Below are 14,907 nucleotides of genomic sequence, written 5' to 3' on the forward strand. Positions count from 1 at the left end.
ATCAATGCTTTATCTCCAGACAGAAACATTTATATGAAGACTGGAGAAAGTCCCCATACATGAAGACTTCTGCGCCCCTAGTAAAACTTCTTGCATGGTGTCTAGTCGGCAAACTGAACTCTGAAAGCCAAACTGTCCACCGGAGACTGCAAAGTAGCTAATGTCCAGGCTGCAGGTGCAATTTTTGTGTTTTTTTGTTTTGGGCCCTCACCATGTGTTTAAACGATGCGAACTGGTTGTCAAAATCTAAAACTCAGGAGATTTTAAATGAAGACCGAGCTTTTCAACGTCTTCTGGAAAATGGGCCCACGAGATCTGCATTCTAAGCGGTGACAGTAACGGAGCAGAGTGGTGGCTGCCCCCCCGTAAACTGCGTTCTCTCCTCGCACCACCGTCCCCACTGCTACCTACCGTCCTGCGACCAGGCTGCTTCATGCGTGGACAGTCCCTGCCTAACCCCTGCAGCCCTTTGATTTTGCTACCCTGGGCCCTAACTCATCCCTTTCTTGCGGTAGGTTGGAACGTCACCGCACCAGCCATATCAACGATTCTAGAGTTAGCCACAAGGTGGGCGCCGTCCACTGGCCTCTGTTATCGGATGTACTAGAAAGGACGTGCTAGCGTAGAGGCTGTGTGGTGTTTGGCTGAGAACAGCACCCAGAGCCAGAGGATGCCGGGCTTAACACCTGCCTTTACAACTTAGGAGCTGTGAGTCAGCAGGCAAGTCACTTCCCTTCTCTGAGCCTCAGTTTCTTCATCTGCAAAAATGGGGATAATACTGCCTACTTCATGGGGCTGCTGTGAGGGCTCAGTGAGGGTTAATTCATATAAGAGCTTAGAACAGTATCTGGCGTATGGTAAGTTCTATGTCAGTGTCAGCTGCTATTATTATAACCACTTAGCGCAAACACCGATCTGGGCAGTATGTATTTTCACGAGTCCCCAGGAGTCAGGCCAGGACTTGGCCTCGTTCCCCTGGAACACCGTCCTTTGAGCGTGGCTCGTATGTACAAAGCCTTGAACTCTATTTAGTAGCATTTTAAACCCTGACGTCCTCCCCCCATCATGTTGATAACTGTAGTAATAATAGAATTAATAAATGGTTTGCATTTTTTCTGTACTACTAAGGAACAGATGCCAACCTATACACATTCTCATTAGCCTTCACAACGGCTTTATTAAATGGGTACTACTATAATCCCCAGTTGACAGAGGAAGAAACTGAAGTTGAGAAAGGTAAGCAGTTGGCTGATGGTCTCACCGTAAGTAAGTGGTAAAGGGGGTACTTGTGTCCAGGAAGTCTGGTCCCCAAACCCGCACCATGAACTCCACAGCTCACAGAAATGTGTTCACACACACAAGCACATTATGCTTTCCTTAAGAGGAAAGTTGGTGTGTTCACATCTATCTTCAACTGTCTTTTCCTTCATAAGCCAACATCATCAATTTGCCATCTTACAGGCAAGAAAGTGTGAGGTTCCTTTGATATTTTAGTGTCCTTTTCTCCTCTCTTTGGCCAAAGCCATCTATTTTTTTCCTTTATGGCTCTTTGTATTTTGACATCTCCCCCTCCATCCAACTGCCCGATTGCTCATGGATTTGGCTTGCCTGTTAGGAAGCTGACCTACTGTGACATCCACTACACTCTTGGTTGCCAAGGTGGGGTTGGCTGACCTGGCAGGCTAAAGGGTGTGCCGCTCCTCTCTTATCCACCCAGTGGGCCCTTCCTGAAACCAAGTCAGAAAGACTGATCTTCTCAGCTTGAGGGAAATGGTGTAGGAGGAACAGTGCTGCTCTGACAGAAGAGTGAAAGGATTTCTGAGTTCTTATCTGTTTTGCTAGGAGTTACGCAGTGAGACAGAGATGAATCTGTACTTGTCATTTCCAGGTCTTGGTTGTCCATCACACCACCTTGCCCTCTGGCAAACCTCTGATGGAAAGTATCATGGATTCTACCAGATGGAGCCCATCTCAGCTGGTTGGAGAAATCAGAACAAATTTGTCCAAATCCAGAGAGAAACATCAACAGCATCCATCTCTTTATGAGGTGAGAGCTCACTGAAAATACCAAACGTCTGTGGAGACCCTTCTGCTCTTAAACTAAGAACAGTTAGGCTAGTTGGATGCAGTGTCATGTAGGAAATCATTTAGCAGATTAGATGCTAAGGCAGAGCAAGTAATATCCTAAATATTCCACTTACTGTCCTGCAGCTCTCACTCTCTTACAGTTTGGTCGAACTATGTGACTGGTGTTAGCCAATCAATTATGAGCCTAAGTGACATGTGTCACTCCAGGGCTGAGGCAGTGAAAACCCACGTGGGATTCTCTGGTTTTTCTGTCCCCTGTCTTAGCCTGAGAAGCCCTCATGCTCTAGATCAGAGGTTGGAAAACTATGGCCCATGGGCCAGCTCCCTGTTTTTATAAATAAAGTTTTATCGAACATAGCCACACCCATTCATTTACAGATTGGATATGGCTGCTTCTGTGCTAAAATGGCAGAGCTAAGTAGTTGCAACTGAGATGCTGACAGTGGCCTAAAATATTTACTATCTGGCCCTTTAAAGGAAAAGTTTATTGACTCCTGTTTTAGACAGAGCAGCTACAAGATGGTGGAGTTTCAGATAGCCTGGACCCTGAGTGACTGTGTGGAAGAGAGACCTTCCGCAAACCTACACGGCCCATGGAACAGCAGTGAGGAAAAATGAAAACCCTTTTGTTTGGGATTGTTTGTTACTGAGCACAACCTAACCTATCCTACTTGATTCCAGTGGACATTCAAGAAAAGGCATTTTAGGGGACTTCCCTGGTGGTCCAGTGGCTAAGACTCCGTGTTCCCGATGCAGGGGGCCTGGGTTCCATCCCTGGTCGGGGAACTAGATCCCACATGCTGCATCTAAGAGATCACATGCCACAACTAAAGATCCCGCATGCCGCAACTAAAAGACCCCACATGCCGCAACTAAGAGTTCACATGCCATAACTAAAGATCCTGCATGCTGCAACTAAAAGATCCCGCATGCTGCAACTAAAGATTCCACATGCTGCAACTAAGACCTGGTGCAGCCAAATATATAAATTTAAAAAAATAAATTAAAACAAAAAAGAAAAGACATTTTACATTGGGAGGGATTAAAAAAGCCTACTTACTTTCGTGCGAAGTGAACTGCACAAGAAATAGCAATGATGAGAAGGCCAATAATGATGGAGGCGAAGGCCACCCACTTGGCATTCCTCCCAAGCCGCTTGGATCCTTCGATGTCTCCATCATTGTAGCTGTTCAGAGACTGGAGGACACAAGGGAAGAGCTGGTGATGACAACCCACAGGGAAAGATATGGCTTCCCAGGCTGATCTGAGCAGGTGGCATGGTTACTACTTCCTCCAGGAAGTCTTCCCTGAACTCCCAGTCTGAGTTAACTTCCTCTTCTGTATTTCCTGATTATTTTCACCTTAATATTTACTGTAGCGTATTGAAAAGACTGATTTGGCCTCTCCCATTAAGTGCTTTGTGGGCAGGGACCATTCCATCTTTTTCAGCACAGTATACCAGTGCCCAGTGCAATATCTGTCATGTAGAAGATGCGTGATAGATATTTGTATGATGAAAGGATGAATGGGTATATCTGTCTCATCCACTAGAACAGGGGTTTGCAAACTATGGCCCCAAGGCCAAATCCAGTCTGCTGTTTTTATAAACAAAGTCTGTATGGAATGCAGTCACAACCACTTGTTTACTATTGTCTGTAGCTGCTTTTATGTTACAACAATGGAGTTGAGTAGCTGGGACAGAGAGCATACTGTCTACCAAATCCTAAAATATTTACTAGTTGGTCTACGACAGAAAAAGATTGCCTGTTCCTACACAAGAAGGTCAGGGACATTGGCTGAACTGTTCACCTCACTGCCCAAGCCAAGCTGCCATTCATCTGGCACCTACTCATACAGCTTTCCCAGCTGTTAAAATATTGGAATACTTTTGTATTGGTTGGTAAATAGCAGCTACCCGTCCCCAGTGTCCCAGCCATCCTGGCCTCTCCTCCGAGTTACCCCAGGCTTCCCCATGATCCAGCAGCTGCAGGGTATCACTGGGTTCAGCAGATTATCCTTGTGCAAAGGCCCAGAATCAGATTCTGTGCCCCATTGAGCAATGTCTGGGCCATTGCAGGGACTCATGAAATATGTATTGGCTGAATTGGTGAATGAATACATCCATTTCCCTACAGAATATGAGTTCATTGAGGGCATCTTGGAGTCCCAGGCAAAGTAGAGGTGCTCAGAGAATCCTTGCTGCTGAGCTGGAGGCCAGATGCCATTCTTCTCGCTTATAATAAGCTCTCTTTATCGTAACTCTCATTGCTGAGAATTCCCCAAAAGTCATGCTGCAGCCCAAATAAGACTGGAAATACATTTATAAGTTAGGGACACAGTGACCTGATCCATGCCATGGACTGTAGGTTTCCGTGGGAACTCTATTCTTTTTTTTTTTTTTTTTTTTTTGCAATACGCGGGCCTCTCACTGTTGTGGCCTCTCCCGTTGTGGAACACAGGCTCCAGATGCGCAGGCTCAGTGGCCATGGCTCACGGGCCCAGCCGCTCCGCGGCATGTGGGATCTTCCCGGACCGGGGCACGAACTCGTGTCCCCTGCATTGGCAGGCAGACTCTCAACCACTGCGCCACCAGGGAAGCCCGGAACTCTATTCTTGATCCTGAAAGCTCAGCACTTTAGTAATAATCACCCTTCTTCGTCGACTATTAAGGGGAATGAGGCATATGCAGACAATGACAAGCCAGAGAAACACCCAGGATACCGCAGAGCTTTCTGCTTCCAGGACCTTCCATTAACTCTTGGACCCAGCCACCTTAGTCAGCAACAGGCTGGGAGACTCGCCTTTCCCAGCGAGTCTTGCTTTTAGGCCTCTTGTGTGAATGGGAGAGTGGGAACTTGCAACGATGCCAGGGACTGCCAGCAGGGTGAGCTCCAGAATTCTGCACCCTGAATTCTGGAGTTCTTAACTCTGGGTGCCCATTAGAAACACTTGGATAGTATATTTTTAAAAAATACAGATAGCTGGGCCCTATTCTGGAGAGACTCTGATTTAACTGGTGCAGGAACCAGACACCAGTTTTTTTTTTAATTGTGGTAAAATGTGCCTAACATAAAATTCACCATTGTTGGTGTACAATTCAGTGGCACTAAGTACAATCACCCTGTTGTGCAAACATCACCATCATCAATCGTCTCAAACTCAAACTCTGCACTCAACTCAACACCTACTCCTCATTCCTCCCACCCTCCAGCCCCTGGCAACCACCATTTTCTGTTGTCTCTATAGATCTGACTCTGCTAGGGACACTATATGAGCGGAGTCACAGAACATTTGTCTTTTTATGCTTATTTCAATTAGCATCATGTCCTCAAGGTGCACCCATGTGGTAGTGTGTGTCAGAATTTCCTTCCTTTTTAAGGCTAACATTCCATTTTATGGAGAGACCACATTTTGTTTATCTACTTATTCACTGATGGATACTTAGGTTGCTGCCACAGTATCTGGCAGTCTCAGGATTGAAAAGCTTTGGTCTAGACAGCTATCCTTAACATCCTGCAAGGTCAAGATGCTTACCACCTTAAGATTTAACCCAAGGAAGTGTGTCACAGAGTATGGGCTCTAAACGCAGAGAGATCTGAGTTCAAATTCCATGTCTTATCAGCTGTGAGAATTAGAGCAAATTATCAAGCTTTCTAAGCCTCAGTGTCTTCATCTGTAAGTTGGGAGCAACAGTGATAACACTTCCTTCATATGAGAGGTGCTAATGAGTTAATGCATGTAAAGTGGTTAGCACTGGTCCAGGACATAATATATGCTCAATACATGTTACTTTTTATTGTGAATTGCCGCTGCCTGTTTTATTCTTCTTCTAAAGCTGAGATCCTTGGTGTGCAATAGAATCATCTGGGCTACTTATGAGAATTACAAGTGCTCAATCTCTACCCCTTGACAGAATAGAATCTGGAGACCCAAGTTTGGGAAACTTTGTTTTAGAGGCTTCACAATCAAAGTCAGTGCATAGAATCCTAGAACCCCAACTTGTGAGTTCATGATCAGTTTAAAATTATGTAGATTCAGACCCTCCTAAAATGATCATTATTCTATCGTGCTACCTTGGAAAACCCAGTTTTCAGATTAGTTCTGGTGATGTTTGTGTTTTTCTGTAACCAGAGAAAAAATAATGAGACACCCCCCGCCAATCTCCCCACAAACATTGTCAACTCTTGGCTGTTTGGACGAAAAACCAGTTTCATGTTCTCAGCAGCAGTGACAACGAAAGTGGGAAGAACAGCCAATGTGTGCCATGTTGAAGGGTATGTCTACATCTGTGCATTGCCCATGAGCACAGGTGAGATGGGGGCTACCCAGGCCACTTGACTTGTCTGCTGCAGGTCAGAAGAGTCATGCTGGTGCCTGGCTAAGGGGGATTTGAGTGCAAGACATGAGCGAACCCTGCCCAACCTTCATCACCTGGTGCCAGTCTGGCATCTTGTATGTGACCCTCCTCTCTGCAATTCACCATCCCTCTGGGGCTCATAAGGGAGATGTTGAGTCATTCTAGGAATGGGTCCACGGTTAGCTTGAAAAACAGATGAAAAGCCTCTTTCAGTATTAACTGTGGACTCTTTTCCCCCCAGGAGTCCTCTTGTGAATCTGTTTCTTCCTCTGGTTCTTGAAGAAGGAGCTGCCCATGGGTAAATCTGCTGGGCAGATGTAAGGATATGGGGGGAGGGATGAGGGTGGGATATTTCAGAACTCCCAGATTTCTACTCTAAAGGACTTCACTGGTGTGGGGCTTGGGCTTCAGAGTCATCATCTAACAATGAAGCAGGAAAGGATTAATTACCTCCCCCTCCCCAATTCATTGGCTGTAATTCTTTTCTCTCCCAACTGGAATTGCATATTAAGTGTCTCCTGGCAGATGCTACAGACTGAAGTGGCAAAATGGCTTTTAGAGAAAATGCATGGTTTATAAATCTTTTTCTGAAGAGCTTAAAAAGCAAACTATCCCATCTTCTGTGGAAGAACTAGAAAGAAACAAGGGATGGCGTCAGTATTTAAAGTTTATATGATCTTCTTAGTTCTTTCACAAATTATGAATGAAATTTGTGAACATGGAAAGCATTCAAATGCTACAGAAACATATACAGTAAATAGTAAGCTCTTCTCACAATTCTATTTCCCAAAGATAACAGTGTGGTACGTTTGCTTCTAGATTTTTTTTCCCATGAATAATATGAAAGGAAAACAACTGACACTTTCTCCTGTTTTCATGATCACTAAGCACATCATGTATCACAGTCATGAGAAAGAAATAGCAATTTGTATCCTGAGATTAAACCAAGAGCAACAGGTTCGTCTATCTAGCCCGCATCCCTCTGATACTGAAACCTTGAGTATTTCCCCTAAGTCTTGGCAAAGAATTTCATCCTTGCCTTTTGCTATGTGGATGCCTAAACACAGGTCACTTCTTTGGTGGATATGTAATCTTTTGAGAAAGATACTATTCTGCTTTGTTTTTTAATCATGAACAGATTAATGTAAAACTTGGTAACCTTGGCAATTTTGCATTTGTTTCCTTTACATATTTGTGCTGTGCTTTTTATTTGGCTGGCTGGTCATTTTGAGGCTGGACTTCCTTGTATTTCTTTTCAAATAAAATTTTTTATTTTCTAGTTGCTTTGGCCTCTGAGTTTTTCTTTGACAAAATGATAGTAACAGATAACATTTATTGAGCATTTATTATGTACCAGACACTGTGTTAAATACTTTTCAAGGGTTATCTCATTAGTCCTCATAACAACCCCTGTGAGGCAGATGCTTTGTTTTCATTTTACTGATGGGAAAACTGAGGCACAGAGAAGTTAAAATGATTTGCCCAAAGTCAGGTAGCATGTTTGGTTCTCTCTCTCTCTCTCAGAGTTTTTCATTTTTTTCTTTTCCTCTTAGTTAAAAATGTGAATAGTATTATACTATACTTGTTCTGAAAGTTGCTTTTTTCCACTTGTTATAGGGTGGGCGGCTTTCCAAGCTAGTGCTTCTGGGTCTATCTCATTCCTGTTTTCTTTCTCCAGTCATGATTTAAAGTATATTGATAAACTCCCTAATGTTGCATTATCCTTGATTCTTGGGGAAAATCTTAATTTGTCACGATGCATTTTTGGTGGGTAAATTTTTGTTTTCAAACAACTTCAAACTTTCAGAAAAGATGCAAGTATAGCTGTCTCATTCTTTTTAATGGGTTTGTAGTAGTCACTTAAATGGTCACACCTCACCAAAAGACATCTCAGTTATTTAAAGTTTGTGGCAATTACATAATATGCTGCAGTGGACACCCTCATTCACATTTTTTTTGTACACATTTGAGCCTCTTAGACTGGATTCCTAGGAATGGGATTACAGAGTCAAAGGGTAGATGTATTTACATTTGGAGACATAGTCAAATTGCATTGCAAAAAAGCTATATAAATTTATATTCCCACTAACAGTATTTAAGTGTCCTTTCCTCCACAACCTTGTTAACACTGTATATTATCAATCTATTTTTGCCATTTTAACAGGTGAAAAAGAATCTCTAAATAACATTTCATGATTAATAATGAAACTAAGTCAAATTCACACTTCCACTCAAATGTCACCTCCTGAGAGAGGCCTTCTCAGATCAGTTTATTTAAAACTCTCCCTGGTGACTAATACAGTGCCTGGAGATCAGTAAATACTTGTTGAATTAACAAATGTATGTATGGATGTTTATTTGTCAAATGTATTTCTTCTTGATGAATTTTATACTTGTATCTTTTGTCTAGTTTTCTATTGGTTTGTCTTCTTCTTATTGATTTGCAGGAACTTTTATTATATTATAGTTCAGCACTGTACAAAAGAAATATAATGGGGGCCACATATGTAATTTAAAATTTGCTGGTAGCCACATTAAAAAGGCAAACTTGGGTTTCCCTGGTGGCGCAGTGGTTGAGAGTCCGGCTGCCAACACAGGGGACACAGGTTCATGCCCCGGTCCTGGAAGATCCCACATGCTGCAGAGTGGCTGGGCCTGTGAGCCATGGCCGCTGAGCCTGCACGTCCAGAGCCTGTGCTCCACACGGGAGAAGCCACAACAGTGAGAGGCCCGCGTACCGCAAAAAAAAAAAAAAGAAAAAGAAACAACCTAAGTGTCCATTGACAGATGAATGGATAAAGAAGATGTGGCATACACACACACACACACACACACACACTGGAATATTACTCAGCCATAAGAAAGAACAAAATAATTCCATTTGCAGCAACATGGATGGACCTAGAGATTATCATACTAAGCAAAGTAAGTCAGAAAGAGAAAGACAAATACTATATGATATCACTTATATGTGGAATCTAAAATATGACATAAATGAACCTATCTATGAAGTAGAAACAGACTCACAGACATAGAGAACAGACTTGTGGTTGCAAAGGGGAAGGGGTTTGGAGAGGGATGGAGTGAGAAGTTGGGGTTAGCAGATGTGAGCTATTATACATAGAATGGATAAACAACAAGGTCCTACTGTATAGAACAGGGAACTATATTCAATATCACATGATAAACCATAATGGAAAAGAATATAAAAAAAGAATGTATATATATGTATGTGTGTGTGTGCATATATATATATAAATATAAAACTGAATCACTTTGCTGTACAGCAGAAATTAACACAACATTCTAAATCAACTATACTTCAACTAAAAAAAAAAGCAATTCTCTCATGTTACCCTTTGTAAGTCGCACCCTCTCTCCATGTCCATGTTCATTGTCTTTTAACTTACATTTGTGGCATTTGGATATTGCCCAGAGTTGCTTTCCAAGCTGTGAGACTTCCTCACAATTTCATAAACCAATGACCCTTATTTTAAGGTGCTAGATAGCAATTTGCTGTCTCTGTTCACCCTGCAAAGTATGTTAAAAAGAACCTTTAGAGGGACTTCCCTGGTGGCGCAGTGGTTAAAAATCTGCCTGCCAATGCAGGGGACAAGGGTTTAAGCCCTGGTCGGGGAAGATCCCACATGCCACGGAGCAACTAGGCCCGTGCGCCACAACTACTGAGCCTGCACTCTAGAGCCCAGAGCCACAACTACGGGCCTGGGGCCTGTGCTCCACAACAGGAGAAGCCACCGCAATGAGAAGCCACCGCAGTAAGAAGCCCGTGTACCACAACGAAGAGTGGCCCCCACTCGCCGCAACTAGAGAAAGCCCACACACAGCAACAAAGACCCAACACAGCCAAAAAATAAATAAATAAATAAATGTGTTTAAAAAAAAAATGAAGGACCTTTAGATTCTTTCCGGTTTTTATCTTCCACTGCGAGTCAAATGAACGTTTCTCAGCACGTAGAACAAATGGGCTGTCCTCACACATTTTATAAGGTGCTCGAGTTCCCAGTGGTGCCTTTTCCCTTTTCTGTGAGCCTGGGCTTGTGCTGGCAAAATATAAGTCATTACAAAACCTAAAAAGAGCTTCCAGGTCTTGGTCAGCTGCCTCGAGCCAGCAAAGGTCACACTTGGACAGAAAAGTGGGCAAGTTCCTTTCTCCTGTAGTAAATACTAGTGACGTCATGCTCACTGCATCTAGTAATTTCAAGCTTATTTATACGTCCTTTCCCTGGATGGACACATGATACGCAAATACCCTGGCAGGAAAGTTGTTCAGGAGCCAGAAACGAGGGAGACTGTCTCTCTGCCCAATCTCAAGAAGGCTGCAGCAGGGACCAGCGAGACTGTGCTGTGAGGCCGTGCAGCCAAGCCTCCTGGCTACCTGTCAGAAGGTACGGGTAATTTCCGGCATCCACACTTCCAAGGAGACACCCAGAATAACCCTGTAAATTGTGATAACTGGAGTTGAACACCAATGGGTCCAATGCTCTGGGAATTCGTGACACTTTACATCAATGATACAGCTGCTCTCTTGTCCTGAGCCAAGAAAATATGGAAAGTACTTCGTCTGTTCCCTCTGGTCTTTACAGCAGAACTCTTGCTGCATTCCACATGATGATACCAGCTTAGACAGCATCACCTATGGGGTGGCTGCCGGGTGAAGATTTGAATTGAAACCCTCTCAAGTTATACTTTTTATATTCCCTGTATTGGTGGCTGTACCTTAGAATTGCCTGTGTCCCAAAAATGCCCATAAAAATTCCTATGCCCAAGCCCCATCCCAGATCAACTGAATTAGGATCTCTGGGGATAAGACTCCAGAATCAGTATGTTTTGGAAAGCTTCTCGGGTCATTCTGAGAAGAGTTGAGAACCACTATCCTGATGGACAGCCTTTCATTCATTCCTTCATTCACTCAAAAACTACTTATGACGCACCAACTATGTGCCAGGCACTGTTCCCTGCCCTCATGGAGCTTACATTCTGGTAAAGACTGAAAATAAATACTCAAACATGCAAATAAACAAGATTACAGAATATTACTAAGGTAAGAAGAATGGGGTGGTGGGAGGAAGGGAGGGAGACAGAGAGAGAGAGGAAGGAACATGAGATGAGGCTGGAGGTGAAGCCAGGGGCTATGATAGTTACAAGAATGAATTATCATGCGAAAATAATAGATAATATTTATGGAGTGCTTATCCTGTGCCAGCCCCTGACCTAATCACTTTATGTGCATCGTGTAATTGCATCTTCACAGTAACCTCATGGGAGCAAAACATTTTATCCTCCATTTTACAGATGAGAACACTGAGACTCAGAGAGAGGGAAGCAAATAATGTTTCTGTTGTCAAAGGCAACTTGCTAAGGGGCTACAAACTTAAGCAAAAGACAGTAAATTCACTGACAAAGCCCTTACAGTAACTACTTCATTATGTCCCCCAAAACCCAAGAGCTAGATTTAATGCATTATTGATAACCCAGCACCAGATAGCTGACTTGATTCTAATTTAATAAAAATTTGGCCACTGATTAAAAAACTGGGGCAAATATAACTCTCATCTGAGCTACTGATCTCCCTGACAAAAACTCATTCATTTTGTTTTTTTCTACCACCAAACGTGCTCAGAATTTCCACGTTCACGCTCAAATAAAACTAGTCCCCAAACACCAAATAATAACAATGGAAGACACTGTCAGTTATTTTTTATTTTGGCTTCCTGGTCATTATGGATTCAGTAAATTAATACACGTAGGTGCTTAGATCAGTGGTTGGGAAATAGTACCAATAAGTATGAGCTATTATATTGATATTATGATGTCATAGGCCAACTGAGGAAGATGAAAACAAATGAGCTATTAAATATACTTTGGTAGAGTCCATATCCCCTTGCCCAGTTGCTCTCCTTCATGATTTTTCCCAGTGTTAAGAAAAAAAGGCCTCAACAAAAATCAAGACTTCCACCATTAAGTCCCCTTCCTCCTTGGTATGGCACGGAAGGTACATTTCTGTCACTTGGGACAGGTAGCAGAGTGACGCCTCAGCAGTCAGTGACACCTTAGTGGAAAGTGGCTTTTCTGGAAAGCTCCTGATATCTGATAATGGTCTACGAGAAGAGGGCATAAAGCATGTGAGGGGATGGGACTGGAAGCTCTGAGCGGCCTCCCATCGTTGGCTTCCCTTGCCCTTGGGGAGAGATTCATATTCTCATTCTCAACTCTGGCCCTCCAAGCCCTCCAAGGCCTGGCCCGTGGCACGCTTCTCCAGCCTCTTCTGGAGCCCTCCTCCCTGCTCACCCTCTACCTCTTTCCTGGCCCTGGTCCTCGCCTAGGTTATTTCCTCTACTTGGAGCCCTCTTCCCTGTCCGTCCCATGTGGCCAATGTCTGCTCATTCTCCCTGTCTCAGCTTACAGGTCAACTTCCTCAGGGCAGCCTTCTCAGGTCACCCTATCCTAAGTAGGTCCCTTGACCTAGGCTCTGACTCAGCCCTGGTCTGTTTCCTTCTGGAAAAGGACAATCAAAATGGAGTTGGTATTGCTAAGAGAGCTCTCAAGGCCACTAAGAAAGTGTGACTTACGCACATCTCAGCCTGGATGGAATCTGAACTTTGACCACTTATGTCTTTTTTTTTAACAGTCATGCATTTTATTTAATCTTTCTACCTCCTTTGCATTTGAATTATTTCATAATATTACTTGTTTAACCATATCCAGGTCAATTATCATTCTTCTGGGAACAAAGACATAATTAACATAAACAATGCATAATTCCCTATCCTACCTTTTCTCAAAGAAGGTGATTTTTTTTTAACATCTTTTTTTTTTTTTTTTTTTTTTTTATTTATGGCTGTGTTGGGTCTTCATTTCTGTGCGAGGGCTTTCTCCAGTTGTGGCAAGTGGGGGCCACTCTTCATCGCGGTGCGCGGGCCTCTCACTATTGCGGTCTCTCTTGTTGTGGAGCACAGGCTCCAGACGCGCAGGCTCAGTAGTTGTGGCTCACGGGCCTAGTTGCTCCGCGGCATGTGGGATCCTCCCAGACCAGGGCTCGAACCCGTGTCCCCTGCATTGGCAGGCAGACTCTCAACCACTGTGCCACCAGGGAAACCCTTTTTAACATCTTTATTGGAGTATAATTGGTTTACAATGGTGTGTTAGTTTCTGCTTTATAACAAAGTGACTCAGTTATACATATACATATGTTCCCCTATCTCTTCCCTCTTGTGTCTTCCTCCCTCCCACCCTCCCTATCCCACCCCTCTAGGTGGTCACAAAGCACCGAGCTGATCGCCCTGTGCTACGCGGCTGCTTCCCACTAGCTATCTATTTTATGTTTGGTAGTGTATATATGTCCATGCCACTCTCTCACTTTGTCCCAGCTTACCCTTCCCCCTCCCCGTATCCTCAAGTCCATTCTCTGGTAGGTCTGCATCTTTATTCCCGTCTTGCCCCTAGGTTCTTCATGATCTTTTTTTTTTTTTAGATTCCATATATATGTGTTAGCATATGGTATTTGCTTTTCTCTTTCTGACTTACTTCACTCTGTATGACAGACTCTAGGTCCATCCACCTCACTACAAATAACTCAATTTCGTTTCTTTTTATGGCTGAGTAATATTCCATTGTATATATGTGCCACATCTTCTTTATCCATTCATCTGTTGATGGACACTTAGGTTGCTTCCATGTCCTGGCTATTGTAAACAGAGCTGCAATGAACACTGTGGTACATGACTCCTTTTGAATTATGGTTTCAAAGAAGGTGATTTTTTTAAAAAAAATTTTTTTTAAATTTTTATTGGAGTATAGTTGATTTACAATATTGTGTTTGTTTCAGGTGTACAGCACAGTGAATCAGTTATACATATACATATATCCACTCTTCTTTAGATTCAACCACTTACATCTTAATGTAGCATCCAGAACATCTGCCTGCTGTTCCAGAAACTCCAGATACTTATCAGACACTTACCCTAAAATAACTCATGTCAGTCCATCTCTTCAGGACAAGCTATTTCCTTTCTTGAGTCAGAATCAATCATAATTCCTGCCAGACAACTTTAACAGCCTTGTGGCTTTTGCCTTTATAAGCCCCTGACTCTTTCTCTTCCCTGGAACATTCTTTCAGTTTCATCTGAATCTATGTCTCCTGAATTGCCATTCCTAACATCCCAATGAACTCTTTTCTTATTTGCAGGCTTCTGCGTTTTCTTGGTCAACAGCTCTTGGTGTGACTCACAGTTATTGACTCTGTTGCTTATTGACTTGAGTGTGTGTTACTGTGAGCTCCATGAGGGCAGACACCACGTCTCTCTTCACTCACCGCTCCATTTCTAGTCCCTAATGGAGGGCACTTAGGGTTCCTTCAATTCCCTTATATGAGGTCAGAAAACCAAACAAATCCACAAGCAAAGCAAACAGACACCAAAAGAAAACAATCGACCAACATAACT

At 43.2% G+C, this 14,907-nt stretch overlaps 1 protein-coding gene across 1 annotated transcript in view; it reads right to left on the minus strand.

Moving 5' to 3' along the window:
* Positions 1 to 3,144: 3,144 nt before the first annotated feature.
* The window catches only part of TMEM233 (transmembrane protein 233), a gene marked incomplete at both ends in the record, with an annotated part of 29,136 nt that continues 17,373 nt past the window's right edge, over positions 3,145 to 14,907 (minus strand). The window contains one exon of the mRNA XM_082640823.1: positions 3,145 to 3,285. Coding sequence (XP_082496949.1) covers positions 3,145 to 3,285 — 141 coding nt within the window. The remainder of the gene's footprint in view (positions 3,286 to 14,907) is intronic.

The sequence above is a fragment of the Mesoplodon mirus genome, assembly GCF_964341445.2.
Source record: "Mesoplodon mirus genome assembly, chromosome: 13".
In the NCBI taxonomy this organism is placed as follows: domain Eukaryota; kingdom Metazoa; phylum Chordata; class Mammalia; order Artiodactyla; family Ziphiidae; genus Mesoplodon; species Mesoplodon mirus.